The sequence below is a fragment of the Salvelinus alpinus genome, chromosome 14 (assembly GCF_045679555.1).
Source record: "Salvelinus alpinus chromosome 14, SLU_Salpinus.1, whole genome shotgun sequence".
Classification (NCBI taxonomy): Eukaryota; Metazoa; Chordata; class Actinopteri; order Salmoniformes; family Salmonidae; genus Salvelinus; species Salvelinus alpinus.
In genome coordinates, this window is record NC_092099.1 from 42,516,372 (window position 1) to 42,530,899 (window position 14,528).

Consider the following 14,528-nt stretch of genomic DNA (forward strand, 5'->3'; position numbering starts at 1 on the left):
AATGGCTGTGATAGGAGACAGCTGAGGATGGGTCAACAACCTTGTAGCTACTCTACAATATTAACCTAATTGACAGAGTGAAAAGAAGGAACCCTGTACGGAATAAAAAATATTCCAAAACATGCATCCTGTTTGCATCAAGGAACTAAAGTAATACTGCAAAAAAGGTGGTGAAGCAATTCACTTTTCATCCTGAATACAAAGTGTTATGTTTGGGGGCTAATACAACACATTACTGAGTACCACTCTCCATATTTTCAAGCATGGTGGTGGCTGCATCATGTTATGGGTATGCTTGTAATTGTTAAGGACTGGAGAGTGTTTCAGAATAAAAAAGAAACGTAATCGAGCTAAGCACAGGCGACACTGGGTGACAAATTCCCACCAGACACTGGGTGACAAATTTACCTTTCAGGAGGACAATGACCTAAAACACAAGGCCAAATCTATACTGGGGGTGCTTACCAAGAAGACAGGGAATATTCCTGAGTGGCTGAGTTAAGTTTGCAAGTAGATTTAAGTCACAACTTTATGGCAAGACCTGAAAAATGGTTGTCTAGCAATGATCAACAACCAATTTGACAGAGCTTGAAGAATCCAGGTGTGGAAAGCTCTTTGAGACTTACCCAGAAAGACTCACAGCTATAATTGCTGCCAAATGCGCTTCTACTGACTCAAGGGTATGAATACTTATGCAAATTAGATATTACATAGGTTTATACATTTTTATTAAAAAATGTAAACTTGTTTTCACTTTGAAAGTATGGGGTATTGTGTATAGATGGGTGGGGGAAAAATCTATTTAATCCCTTGTTGAATTCAGGCTGTAACAAAACAAAATGTGGACTAAGTCGAGGGGTATGAATACTTTATGAAGGCACTGTAAATATGGGGTAAATTAAGCAACAAAAAAAAGTGACTAGTGACTCTCGTTATATAGACTTCAATGACGTGGACAAGAGTGTCTGGCAGGGTTCCATCAGATCTCTCGTACTCAGACCTCTTCGTTATATATATATACAGTGGGGAGAACAAGTATTTGATACACTGCCGATTTTGCAGGTTTTCCTACTTACAAAGCATGTAGAGGTCTGTAATTTTTATCATAGATACACTTCAACTGTGAGAGACAGAATCTAAAACAAAAATCCAGAAAATCACATTGTATGATTTTTAAGTAATTCATTTGCATTTTATTGCATGACATAAGTATTTGATACATCAGAAAAGCAGAACTTAATATTGGGTACAGAAACCTTTGTTTGCAATTACAGAGATCATACGTTTCCTGTAGTTCTTGACCAGGTTTGTACACACTGCAGCAGGGATTTTGGCCCACTCCTCCATACAGACGTTCTCCAGATCCTTCAGGTTTCGGGGCTGTCGCTGGGCAATACGGACTTTCAGCTCCCTCCAAAGATTTTCTATTGGGTTCAGGTCTGGAGACTGGCTAGGCCACTCCAGGACCTTGAGATGCTTCTTACGGAGCCACTCCTTAGTTGCCCTGGCTGTGTGTTTCGGGTCGTTGTCATGCTGGAAGACCCAGCCACGACCCATCTCAATGCTCTTACTGAGGGAAGGAGGTTGTTGGCCAAGATCTCGCGATACATGGCCCCATCCATCCTCCCCTCAATACAGTGCAGCCGCCCTGTGCCCTTTGCAGAAAAGCATCCCCAAAGAATGATGTTTCCACCTCCATGCCTCACGGTTGGGATGGTGTTCTTGGGGTTGTACTCATCCTTCTTCTTCCTCCAAACACGGCGAGTGGAGTTTAGACCAAAAAGCTCTATTTTTGTCACATCAAACCACATGACCTTCTCCCATTCCTCCTCTGGATCATCCAGATGGTCATTGGCAAACTTCAGACGAACCTGGACATGCGCTGGCTTGAGCAGGGGGACCTTGCGTGCGCTGCAGGATTTTAATCCATGGCGGCGTAGTGTGTTACTAATGGTTTTCTTTGAGACTGTGGTCCCAGCTCTCTTCAGGTCATTGACCAGGTCCTGCCGTGTAGTTCTGGGCTGATCCCTCACCTTCCTCATGATCATTGATGCCCCACGAGGTGAAATCTTGCATGGAGCCCCAGACCGAGGGTGATTGACCGTCATCTTGAACTTCTTCCATTTTCTAATAATTGCGCCAACAGTTGTTTCCTTCTCACCAAGCTGCTTGCCTATTGTCCTGTAGCCCATCCCAGCCTTGTGCAGGTCTACAATTTCATCCCTGATGTCCTTACACAGCTCTCTGGTCTTGGCCATTGTGGAGAGGTTGGAGTCTGTTTGATTGAGTGTGTGGACAGGTGTCTTTTATACAGGTAACGAGTTCAAACATGTGCAGTTAATACAGGTAATGAGTGGAGAACAGGAGGGCTTCTTAAACAAAAACTAACAGGTCTGTGAGAGCCGGAATTCTTACTGGTTGGTAGGTGATCAAATACTTATGTCATGCAATAAAATGCAAATTAATTACTTAAAAATCATACAATGTGATTTTCTGGATTTTTGTTTTAGATTCCGTCTCTCACAGTTGAAGTGTACCTATGATAAAAATGACAGACCTCTACATGCTTTGTAAGTAGGAAAACCTGCAAAATCGGCAGTGTATCAAATACTTGTTCTCCCCACTGTATATATATATATATATATATATATATAATGTCCGTTACACAAGACATTGCTCGTATTTACTCGCCCGGTGGGCAGAACTGGTGGAAATAACTTCATTACAACCAGCTGTTTAGTGATTCTACAGTCTCTGCTTTCGTCCTGTATTTTCGCCCATATCCCTGTTCCTACACCCTTAGAAAGAAAGGGTTCTATCTAGAACCTAAAAGGGTTCCGGGAACAGCCGAAGAACCCTTTTGGAATCCCCCTTTTTGTTTTCTAAGAGTGTACTGTAGCTACTGCCAGCAATTTTTCACTCATTGTTTTTTAGATTATTTTTGAATATTTTTTTTATTTGAATAATTTGTGCATTCTGCCTTTTTAGATGAGATATGGGTATGGATCTCAATCGTTAATTGATGTCAGTTGAAGATTTTGCGCATGAATGTGAAGTTAGAATACCATTAATGCGGGCATAACCAGTGTGATATGATAAACATAACCATGGTGGCACCACATACACACCACCCTGAGCTGGTAACCCATGGCATTAATACTCATTCATTGAACCCTGTAGATGCTTTAATAATGCCCTGCTCAATAACATTGCTTATTTCTGTCTCTCTCCTGTGTCTGTCTCTGTCCTGTGTCTGTCTCTGTCCTGTGTCTGTCTCTGTCCTGTCCTGTGTCTGTCTCTGTCCTGTGTCTGTCTCTGTCCTGTGTCTGTCTCTGTCCTGTGTCTGTCTCTATCCTGTGTCTGTCTCTATCCTGTGTCTGTCCTGTGTCTGTCTCTGTCCTGTGTCTGTCCTGTGTCTGTCCTGTGTCTGTCTCTGTCCTGTGTCTGTCTCTGTCCTGTGTCTGTCTCTATCCTGTGTCTGTCTCTATCCTGTGTCTGTCTATATCCTGTGTCTGTCTCTATCCTGTGTCTGTCTCTATCCTGTGTCTGTCTCTGTCCTGTGTCTGTCGCTATCCTGTGTCTGTCCTGTGTCCTGTGTCTGTGTCTCTGTGCTGTCCGGGCCGCCCTCTCCGATCCCTCCCATCCTTCCCTCCCTCTCTAACCCACTACTAGACGTGCCCCAGCTAACAGACCTCAACTTCGTCGACGTCACCGACACGACTATCGGCCTGAAGTGGAACCCACTGAACTATACGGCGGTCACAGGCTACCGCATCACGGTTATGGCAGCCGGAGAGAGCGTACCCATATTCGAGGACATGGTGGAGGCCACCACCGGGTATTACACCGTATACGGACTGGAGCCCGGCATCGATTATGACATTTCAGTCATCACCGTGACAGAGAGTGGAGAGAGCGAGCCTACCACACTCACGCAGCAAACTGGTAATAATTATAAATGGATAAGAAACTTGCATGGACCGAAAGATGGTTGTGAATAAATTAACACTTTCCCTCCTGGATAGGAGGAGTTCAGGGGAGGGAGACCCTGACTCTCATTTTACTATCCTTCCCATTCCTATTGGTTTATGTGTTTTTATATAATTATGTAATGTGTGTGTGTAATGGTAGTTTTGAATGACGTTGGCATTGTTACTGTGATTGCACGTCTTGTTTCTGCTTCTCTGTTTGTCTCATAAATCCGTTTACGTCTGGCTGATGGGAAACATCTCAACACTGAACCACGTAGGGCAGGAAACGTAATTACAAATCATTTGTAGACTTCAAATTGACTGCAATAATCCACAACCGATATAATATTTATATCAAATCCAATTTTATTTGTCAGATGCGCCGAATACAACAGGTTTAGACCTTACTGTGAAATGCTGACTTACGAGCCCTTAACCAACAGTGCAGAGTAAAAAAAAACAAGTTATTAAGAAATGTGCGAAATAAATTAAAGGAAAAATAATAACTATAACAAGGCTAAATACAGGGTTACCAGGAAGTAATGAGGCTAAATACAGGGTTACCAGGAAGTAATGAGGCTATATACAGGGTTACCAGGAAGTAATGAAGCTATATACAGGGTTACTGGGAAGTAATGAGGCTATATACAGGGTTACCAGGAAGTAATGAGACTATATACAGGGTTACTGGGAAGTAATGATGCTATATACAGGGTATCCAGGAAGTAATGAGGTTATATACAGGGTTACCGGGAAGTAATGAGGCTATATACAGGGTTACCGGGAAGTAATGAGGCTATATACAGGGTTACCAGGAAGTAATGAGGCTATATACAGGGTTACCAGGAAGTAATGAGGCTATATACAGGGTTACCAGGAAGTAATGAGGCTATATACAGGGTTACCAGGAAGTAATGAGGCTATATACAGGGTTACCAGGAAGTAATGAGGCTATATACAGGGGTTACCAGGAAGTAATGAGGCTATATACAGGGTTACCAGGAAGTAATGAGGCTATATACAGGGTTACCAGGAAGTAATGAGGCTATATACAGGGTTACCAGGAAGTAATGAGGCTATATACAGGGGTTACCAGGAAGTAATGAGGTTATATACAGGGTTACCAGGAAGTAATGAGGCTATATACAGGGTTACCAGGAAGTAATGAGGCTATATACAGGGTTACCAGGAAGTAATGAGGCTATATACAGGGTTACCAGGAAGTAATGAGGCTATATACAGGGTTACCAGGAAGTAATGAGGCTATATACAGGGTTACCAGGAAGTAATGAGGCTATATACAGGGGTTACCAGGAAGTAATGAGGCTATATACAGGGTTACCAGGAAGTAATGAGGCTATATACAGGGTTACCAGGAAGTAATGAGGCTATATACAGGGTTACCAGGAAGTAATGAGGCTATATACAGGGGTTACCAGGAAGTAATGAGGTTATATACAGGGTTACCAGGAAGTAATGAGGCTATATACAGGGTTACCAGGAAGTAATGAGGCTATATACAGGGTTACCAGGAAGTAATGAGGCTATATACAGGGTTACCAGGAAGTAATGAGGCTATATACAGGGTTACCAGGAAGTAATGAGGCTATATACAGGGTTACCAGGAAGTAATGAGGCTATATACAGGGGTTACCAGGAAGTAATGAAGCTATATACAGGGTTACCAGGAAGTAATGCGGCTATATACAGGGTTACCAGGAAGTAATGAGGCTATATACAGGGTTACCAGGAAGTAATGAGGCTATATACAGGGTTACCTGGAAGTAATGAGGCTATATACAGGGTTACCAGGAAGTAATGAGGCTATATACAGGGTTACCAGGAAGTAATGAGGCTATATACATGGGTTACCAGGAAGTAATGAGGCTATATACAGGGTTATCGGGAAGTAATGAGGCTATATACAGGGTTACCGGGAAGTAATGAGGCTATATACAGGGTTACCAGGAAGTAATGAGGCTATATACAGGGTTACCAGGAAGTAATGAGGCTATATACAGGGTTACCGGGAAGTAATGAGGCTATATACAGGGTTACCAGGAAGTAATGAGGCTATATACAGGGTTACCAGGAAGTAATGAGGCTATATACAGGGTTACCAGGAAGTAATGAGGCTATATACAGGGTTACCAGGAAGTAATGAGGCTATATACAAGGAGTACCGGTACTGAGTCAATGTACAGGTTAGTCGAGGTAATTGAGGTAATATGTACATGTAGATAGGGGTGTAAAGTGTCTATGCATAGATAATAAACAGAGTAGCAGCAGTGTATGTGAAGACTGAAGGAATGTGTTGGAGTGTCAGTGTAGTATGTGTGGTTGGCGTCTAGTACAGCGTTCAGGACAACTGGGAACTCTGGGGGAGTGGGAGGGGGGGGGAGGGGGCACTTGTAGCTGATTTCCTGGTGTTTTTACAGTAGTATATCCTTCGCGTCCGACTCATTTTAAAGAAAAAAATCCTTGTCCAGTTCGAGGTGAGTGATGTTCCAATGTCCAGAAGCTCTTTTCCGTCATGGCAGAAACAATAAGTACAAAAAACAAGTTAAACGGCACAACAACAAACAAAAAAGTACAATTGGTCAAGAGCCTGTAAAACGACGGCCATTATAGATCATCGTGTTTCTACCATTCGACTAAAACACAAATCATTTCAAACCTTGCTTACATTTTGTACACGATCACGTCTCTCTTTTATATGTTGGAATAGTATGGAACAAATTAATAAAATTAAAATCACTTGTAGTTGATTTCCTGGTGTTTTTACAGTCTTAATTCCCAACAATGAAAAAGTAAAATAGATATATATTTTTTTTTGTTACCATTCGTTATGGCCCACGTTAGTAAGGTTTTAATCTCTTTAAGCTGTGTGTGTGTGTGACGCTATTCAGGACCATATGGTTTTAGTTTGCCCCAACCTACGGTTTCTACATCTGAATTCTTCAACACTAGCTGGAGCTCATTGTGACTCCCACTTTGTCTCCTTTCCCCAAACATAGTTTATTCCTTCACTTTATATAACGATGTCGTAAAACTGTAGAGATTTCAACATTCAAACATATTGTTTCCTTTTAACGTATCTCGATTTCAGATGGTCTTGACTAAACACCTCAATATAACTGCGTCCTGAATTTCCTACCTTCAAAGTGTACACTTGCACATGTAACAGTATTAACTTTAGTCCGTCCCCTCGCCCCGACCCGGGCGCAAACCAGGGACCTTCTGCACACATCAACAACAGTCACCCACGAAGCATCGTTACCCATCGCTCCACAAAAGCCGCGGCCCTTGCAGAGCAAGGGGAATCACTACTTTCAAGGTCTCAGAGCAAGTGACGTCACCGATTGAAAGGCTATTAGCGCGCACCACCGCTAACTAGCTAGACATTTCACATCCGTTACACACACTCCCTGTCATGGATTTTAAAGCATTGGATTAGTTAAGGCTGGAGTGAGTTTCTACTGTTGTAAAACCCAGGACCAGGAGCGTGAGAGAAGAGTTTGAGCACCAGGTAGCGTAGCGGTTAGCGTGTTGAGCCAGTAACTGAAAGGTTGCTAGTTTGAATCCCGGAACTGACAAAGTGAAAAAAATGAGCACTTAATTAACCTCCAGCGTCTGCTTTGACCCTGGCCGTGACATCACGGGTGTCTCAGGGGGAGTAAAAAACAGAAGAAGAAAAAAAAAACACATTGCCAATTCACACAAGTTCACATGAAATAGGACAGATATAAGCACCTACCAAAAGGGTGGAGAATTGGGATGCAACTCCTCTCTCTGACTTAATACCTGATATCTCTCCGTTACCCCCAGCCGTTCCTGCCCCTACTAACCTGGGCTTCCCTGAGGTGGGTCCTGACAGTATGCAGGTGACCTGGACAGCTCCTGTAGTTACGCACCCCGTTAATACCTGATATCTCTCCGTTACCCCCAGCCGTTCCTGCCCCTACTAACCTGGGCTTCCCTGAGGTGGGTCCTGACAGTATGCAGGTGACCTGGACAGCTCCTGTGGTTCCTAACCCCGCTGACATCAGCAGCTTCGTTATTCGCTACCACCCCATCGATGACGAGGATGACATCACAGAAAGCAGCGTCGGAAGGAACGCCGACACCGTGGTTCTTAAGAGTAAGACGCACGCACACACACACACGCACACGCACACTCACGCACACACAGTCTGTTAATAGTGTTGTGCTTCTTCTTGTAACTCCCTGATTGATACTGTTCTTCCTTGTTCCTGTAGATCTGATATCCAACACAGAGTACCTGGTCAGTGTGGTGTGTGTCTATGAAGCGAGGGAGAGCTCCCCTCTGGTCGGCACTCACAAAACAAGTGAGTTTCACCTGATTGATTGATTTTGTGTTTTGGTTATCCTTTTTTTTTTTGTCGTCAATGTTTCCTAAAATGATTCCTAAATTACTCCTGACTGATTGTTTTTTTCCTCCCCTCAGCTCTGGACTCCCCCAGCGGTCTGCGGTTCTCAGAAGTCCTGACCAACTCCTTCACGGTGCACTGGCAGGCCCCCAACGCCATCATCACTGGCTACCGGATTCGTTACCAGATGACCAGCGGCGGGCGGGCCAAGGACGAGAGGTTGCCGCCATCCAGGAACCACTTCACCCTGACCGGGCTGACCCCCGAGACGGAATACATCGTCAACATCTATGCTGTCAGCGGCCAGCAGGACAGCCAGCCGCTCACCGGCAAACAGAAAACCAGTATGACCTCATCTTAACTTTTCACACATTCTTTTAGTTTGCTTTGATTCATTGCTTTCTTCCTTTCAGCCAGTCCCAATTCCCTACCCCTACGATAAGACCCGTTGACAGCCAGTCCCAATTCCCTACCCTACGATAAGACCCGTTGACAGCCAGTCCCAATTCCCTACCCCTACGATAAGACCCGTTGACAGCCAGTCCCAATTCACTACCCCTACGATAAGACCCGATGACAGCCAGTCCCAATTCCTTACCCCTACGATAAGACCCGTTGACAGCCAGTCCCAATTCCCTACTCCTACCATAAGACCTGTTGACTTTTCACACATCTCCTGAATCCCAAAATCACACCCTAGCTCCTAGCACCTAGCCCCTAGCCCCTAGCCCCTAGCCCCTAGCCCCTAGCCCCTAGCCCCTAGCCCCTAGCCTCTAGCACCTAGCACCTAGCACCTAGCCCCTAGAACCTAGCACCTAGCCCCTAGCACCTAGCACCTAGCCCCTAGCACCTAGCACCTAGCCCCTAGCCCCTAGCACCTAGCCCCTAGCACCTAGCCCCTAGCCCCAAGGCACATGTAGATCTTAGAGGGTTGGATAGGTGTTAAACAATATGGTGGTAGCTCCAACTTGCGCTCTGATAGACCAGGAGAAATTGTTGCCATTGTTGCTAACACCCATCCAATCCTCTCAGCTCTCCACAAAAACCCAGTTTTCCTTTTCATTTACTTCCGTTGAATGTTTCTGTCAGTACAAGAGATTAATTCTCACCATCTGTCTGTTCTTCCTTCTCCTCGTGTCCTCTAGTCTCTGACGCTCCTACTGACCTGGAGGTAGTGTCCTCCTCCCCCACCAGTGTCACAGTCCGCTGGGACGCCCCCTCTGTTACCGTGAGGTACTACAGGATCACCCATGGAGAGTCAGGTCTGTCCGGTACGTTAACTAGCCTAGCCTTTACTAACCTAGCCTGTTACCGTGAGGTACTACAGGATCACCCATGGAGAGTCAGGTCTGTCCGGTACGTTAACTAGCCTAGCCTTTACTAACCTAGCCTGTTACCGTGAGGTACTACAGGATCACCCATGGAGAGTCAGGTCTGTCCAGTACGTTAACTAGCCTAGCCTTTACTAACCTAGCCTGTTACCGTGAGGTACTACAGGATCACCCATGGAGAGTCAGGTCTGTCCGGTACGTTAACTAGCCTAGCCTTTACTAACCTAGCCTGTTACCGTGAGGTACTACAGGATCACCCATGGAGAGTCAGGTCTGTCCGGTACGTTAACTAGCCTAGCTTTTACTAACCTAGCCTGTTACCGTGAGGTACTACAGGATCACCCATGGAGAGTCAGGTCTGTCCGGTACGTTAACTAGCCTAGCCTTTACTAACCTAGCCTGTTACCGTGAGGTACTACAGGATCACCCATGGAGAGTCAGGTCTGTCCGGTACGTTAACTAGCCTAGCCTTTACTAACCTAGCCTGTTACCGTGAGGTACTACAGGATCACCCATGGAGAGTCAGGTCTGTCCGGTACATTAACTAGCCTAGCTTTTACTAACCTAGCCTGTTACCGTGAGGTACTACAGGATCACCCATGGAGAGTCAGGTCTGTCCGGTACGTTAACTAGCCTAGCCTTTACTAACCTAGCCTGTTACCGTGAGGTACTACAGGATCACCCATGGAGAGTCAGGTCTGTCCGGTACGTTAACTAGCCTAGCCTTTACTAACCTAGCCTGTTACCGTGAGGTACTACAGGATCACCCATGGAGAGTCAGGTCTGTCCGGTACGTTAACTAGCCTAGCCTTTACTAACCTAGCCTGTTACCGTGAGGTACTACAGGATCACCCATGGAGAGTCAGGTCTGTCCGGTACGTTAACTAGCCTAGCCTTTACTGACCTAGCCTTAACTAGCCTGTTACTGTGAGGTACTACAGGATCACCCATGGAGAGTCAGGTCTGTCCGGTACGTTAACTAGCCTAGCCTTTACTAACCTAGCCTGTTACCGTGAGGTACTACAGGATCACCCATGGAGAGTCAGGTCTGTCCGGTACGTTAACTAGCCTAGCTTTTACTAACCTAGCCTGTTACCGTGAGGTACTACAGGATCACCCATGGAGAGTCAGGTCTGTCCGGTACGTTAACTAGCCTAGCCTTTACTGACCTAGCCTTTACTAACCTGTTACCGTGAGGTACTATACGATCACCCATGGAGAGTCAGGTCTGTCCGGTACGTTAACTAGCCTAGCCTTTACTAACCTAGCCTGTTACCGTGAGGTACTACAGGATCACACATGGAGAGTCAGGTCTGTCCGGTACATTAACTAGCCTAGCCTTTACTGACCTAGCCTTTACTAACCTGTTACTGTGAGGTACTATACGATCACCCATGGAGAGTCAGGTCTGTCCGGTACGTTAACTAGCCTAGCCTTTACTAACCTAGCCTTATCTAGCCTGTTACCTTGAGGTACTATACGACCACCCATGGAGAGTCAGGTCTGTCCGGTACGTTGACTAGCCTAGCCTTTACTGACCTAGCCTTATCTAGCCTGTTACCTTGAGGTACTATACGACCACCCATGGAGAGTCAGGTCTGTCCGGTACGTTGACTAGCCTAGCCTTTACTAACCTAGCCTGTTACCGTGAGGTACTACAGGATCACCCATGGAGAGTCAGGTCTGTCCAGTACGTTAACTAGCCTAGCCTTTACTGACCTAGCCTTAACTAGCCTGTTACCGTGAGGTACTACAGGATCACACATGGAGAGTCACGTCTGTCCGGTACGTTAACTAGCCTAGCCTTTACTGACCTAGCCTTATCTAGCCTGTTACCTTGAGGTACTATACGACCACCCATGGAGAGTCAGGTCTGTCCGGTACGTTGACTAGCCTAGCCTTTACTAACCTAGCCTGTTACCGTGAGGTACTACAGGATCACACATGGAGAGTCAGGTCTGTCCGGTACATTAACTAGCCTAACCTTTACTAACCTAGCCTTTACTAACCTGTTACCGTGAGGTACTATACGATCACCCATGGAGAGTCAGGTCTGTCCGGTACGTTAACTAGCCTAGCCTTTACTAACCTAGCCTGTTACCGTGAGGTACTACAGGATCACACATGGAGAGTCAGGTCTGTCCGGTACATTAACTAGCCTAGCCTTTACTGACCTAGCCTTTACTAACCTGTTACTGTGAGGTGCTATACGATCACCCATGGAGAGTCAGGTCTGTCCGGTACGTTAACTAGCCTAGCCTTTACTGACCTAGCCTTAACTAGCCTGTTACCTTGAGGTACTATACGATCACACATGGAGAGTCAGGTCTGTCCGGTACGTTAACTAGCCTAGCCTTTACTGACCTAGCCTTAACTAGCCTGTTACCTTGAGGTACTATACGATCACCCATGGAGAGTCAGGTCTGTCCGGTACTTTAACTAACCTAGCCTTTACTGACCTAGCCTTAACTAGCCTGTTACCGTGAGGTACTACAGGGTCACCCATGGAGAGTCAGGGCTGTTCGGTACGTTAACTAGCCTAGCCTTTACTAACCTAGCCTTAACTAGCCTGTTACCTTGAGGTACTATACGATCACCCATGGAGAGTCAGGTCTGTCCGGTACTTTAACTAGCATAGCTTTTACTAACCTAGCCTTAACTAGCCTGTTACCTTGAGGTACTATACGATCACCCATGGAGAGTCAGGTCTGTCCGGTACTTTAACTAGCATAGCTTTTACTAACCTAGCCTTAACTAGCCTGTTACCTTGAGGTACTATACGATCACCCATGGAGAGTCAGGTCGCTTTACTATGATCATCCACAGAGAGTCTGGTAGCTTAACTAACCTTTTTCTGTCATTCCATCACCATTTTGATCGTCATCAATGTCATCAAAGTCTGGGAAATCAAAGAGCACCTTACCATATGAACTTTTTTTGAAATTTGAGAGCTCACCAATTCTTTTTGCTTTTTCACAATATAAATGTTGTCTTTATCAGTAGCATATTAGCATTGTTTGCTGTTACCCCTCCCAACCCCCAGGTGGCCACAGCACCCCTAAAGAGTTCACTGTGCCTGGTTCCCAGTCTACTGCCACCATCCAGAACCTGAGGCCTGGTACTGACTACACCATCACGGTCTACGCTGTGACCGGCAGAGGGGACAGCCCAGCCTCCAGCACACCCATTTATGTCACCCACAAGACAGGTAGACCGACTCCCCTCTTCTCTGTCTGTAGATATTGACTCTCCTCTTCTCTGTCTGTAGATATTGACTCTTCTCTGTCTGTCTGTAGATATTTACTCCCCTCTTCTCTGTCTGTAGATATTGACTCTCCTCTTCTCTGTCTGTAGATATTGACTCTTCTCTGTCTGTAGATATTGACTCTCCTCTTCTCTGTCTGTAGATATTGACTCTCCTCTTCTCTGTCTGTAGATATTGACTCTTCTCTGTCTGTAGATATTGACTCTCCTCTTCTCTGTCTGTAGATATTGACTCTCCTCTTCTCTGTCTGTAGATATTGACTCTCCTCTCCTCTGTCTGTAGATATTGACTCTCCTCTTCTCTGTCTGTAGATATTGACTCTCCTCTTCTCTGTCTGTAGATATTGACTCTCCTCTTCTCTGTCTGTAGATATTACTCTCCTCTTCTCTGTCTGTAGATATTGACTCTCCTCTTCTCTGTCTGTAGATATTGACTCTCCTTTGGAGATGAAGGTGACCGACGTTAAGGACAGCACCATCACTGTGAGGTGGTCCCCGGCCCAGGGGCCCGTCCAAGGGTACAGGATCACTGGGGTCCCCAAGAACGGACAGGGTCCCTCCTTCTCTGAGACCGTTGCTCCAGGTAGAGGCGTATAGGGGATTCATTAGAGTGGTCTCAGATTTGTTTGTGCGTGACATGACTGTAGGAGTTGGCAAGATGGCACAAATAAATCTCGGACCAGGCTAGGTATAGATAGCTTTAGGAAGATGGCACAAAGAGATCTGGGACCAGGCTAGGTATAGATAGCTTTAGGAAGATGGCACAAAGAGATCTGGGACCAGGCGATGTATAGATAGCTTTAATAAGATGGCACAAAGAGATCTGGGACCAGGCGATGTATTGATAGCTTTAATAAGATGGCACAAAGAGATCTGGGACCAGGCGATGTATAGATAGCTTTAGTAAGATGGCACAAAGAGATCTGGGACCAGGCTATGTATTGATAGCTTTAATAAGATGGCACAAAGAGATCTGGGACCAGGCGATGTATAGATAGCTTTAATAAGATGGCACAAAGAGATCTGGGACCAGGCGATGTATAGATAGCTTTAGTAAGATGGCACAAAGAGATCTGGGACCAGGCTAGGTATAGATAGCTTTAGGAAGATGGCACAAAGACATCTGGGACCAGGCTAGGTATTGATAGCTTTAGGAAGATGGCACAAAGAGATCTGGGACCAGGCTAGGTATTGATAGCTTTAGGAAGATGGCACAAAGAGATCTGGGACCAGGCTAGGTATTGATAGCTTTAGTAAGATGGCACAAAGAGATCTGGGACCAGGCTAGGTATTGATAGCTTTAGTAAGATGGCACAAAGAGATCTGGGACCAGGCTAGGTATAGATAGCTTTAGGAAGATGGCACAAAGAGATCTGGGACCAGGCTAGGTATAGATAGCTTTAGGAAGATGGCACAAAGAGATCTGGGACCAGGCTAGGTATTGATAGCTTTAGGAAGATGGCACAAAGAGATCTGGGACCAGGCTAGGTATTGATAGCTTTAGTAAGATGGCACAAAGAGATCTGGGACCAGGCTAGGTATTGATAGCTTTAGTAAGATGGCACAAAGAG

The 14,528-nt window shown here is 45.5% G+C and overlaps 1 protein-coding gene across 4 annotated transcripts in view; it reads left to right on the forward strand.

Annotated features, from left to right (window-relative positions):
* LOC139538921 (fibronectin-like) overlaps positions 1–14,528 on the forward strand; it is an 82,175-nt gene that overhangs the window by 36,674 nt on the left and 30,973 nt on the right. For 2 of the 4 annotated variants that reach the window (XM_071341495.1, XM_071341497.1), the window contains 7 exons: positions 3,673–3,945; positions 7,921–8,112; positions 8,231–8,320; positions 8,440–8,706; positions 9,508–9,633; positions 12,737–12,901; positions 13,385–13,540. In XM_071341495.1, the coding sequence (XP_071197596.1) occupies positions 3,673–3,945; positions 7,921–8,112; positions 8,231–8,320; positions 8,440–8,706; positions 9,508–9,633; positions 12,737–12,901; positions 13,385–13,540 (1,269 nt within the window). Of the gene's footprint in view, positions 1–3,672; positions 3,946–7,799; positions 7,901–7,920; positions 8,113–8,230; positions 8,321–8,439; positions 8,707–9,507; positions 9,634–12,736; positions 12,902–13,384; positions 13,541–14,528 lie in introns of those variants that run through there. The other 2 variants (XM_071341496.1, XM_071341498.1) reach the window with 2 other exon arrangements.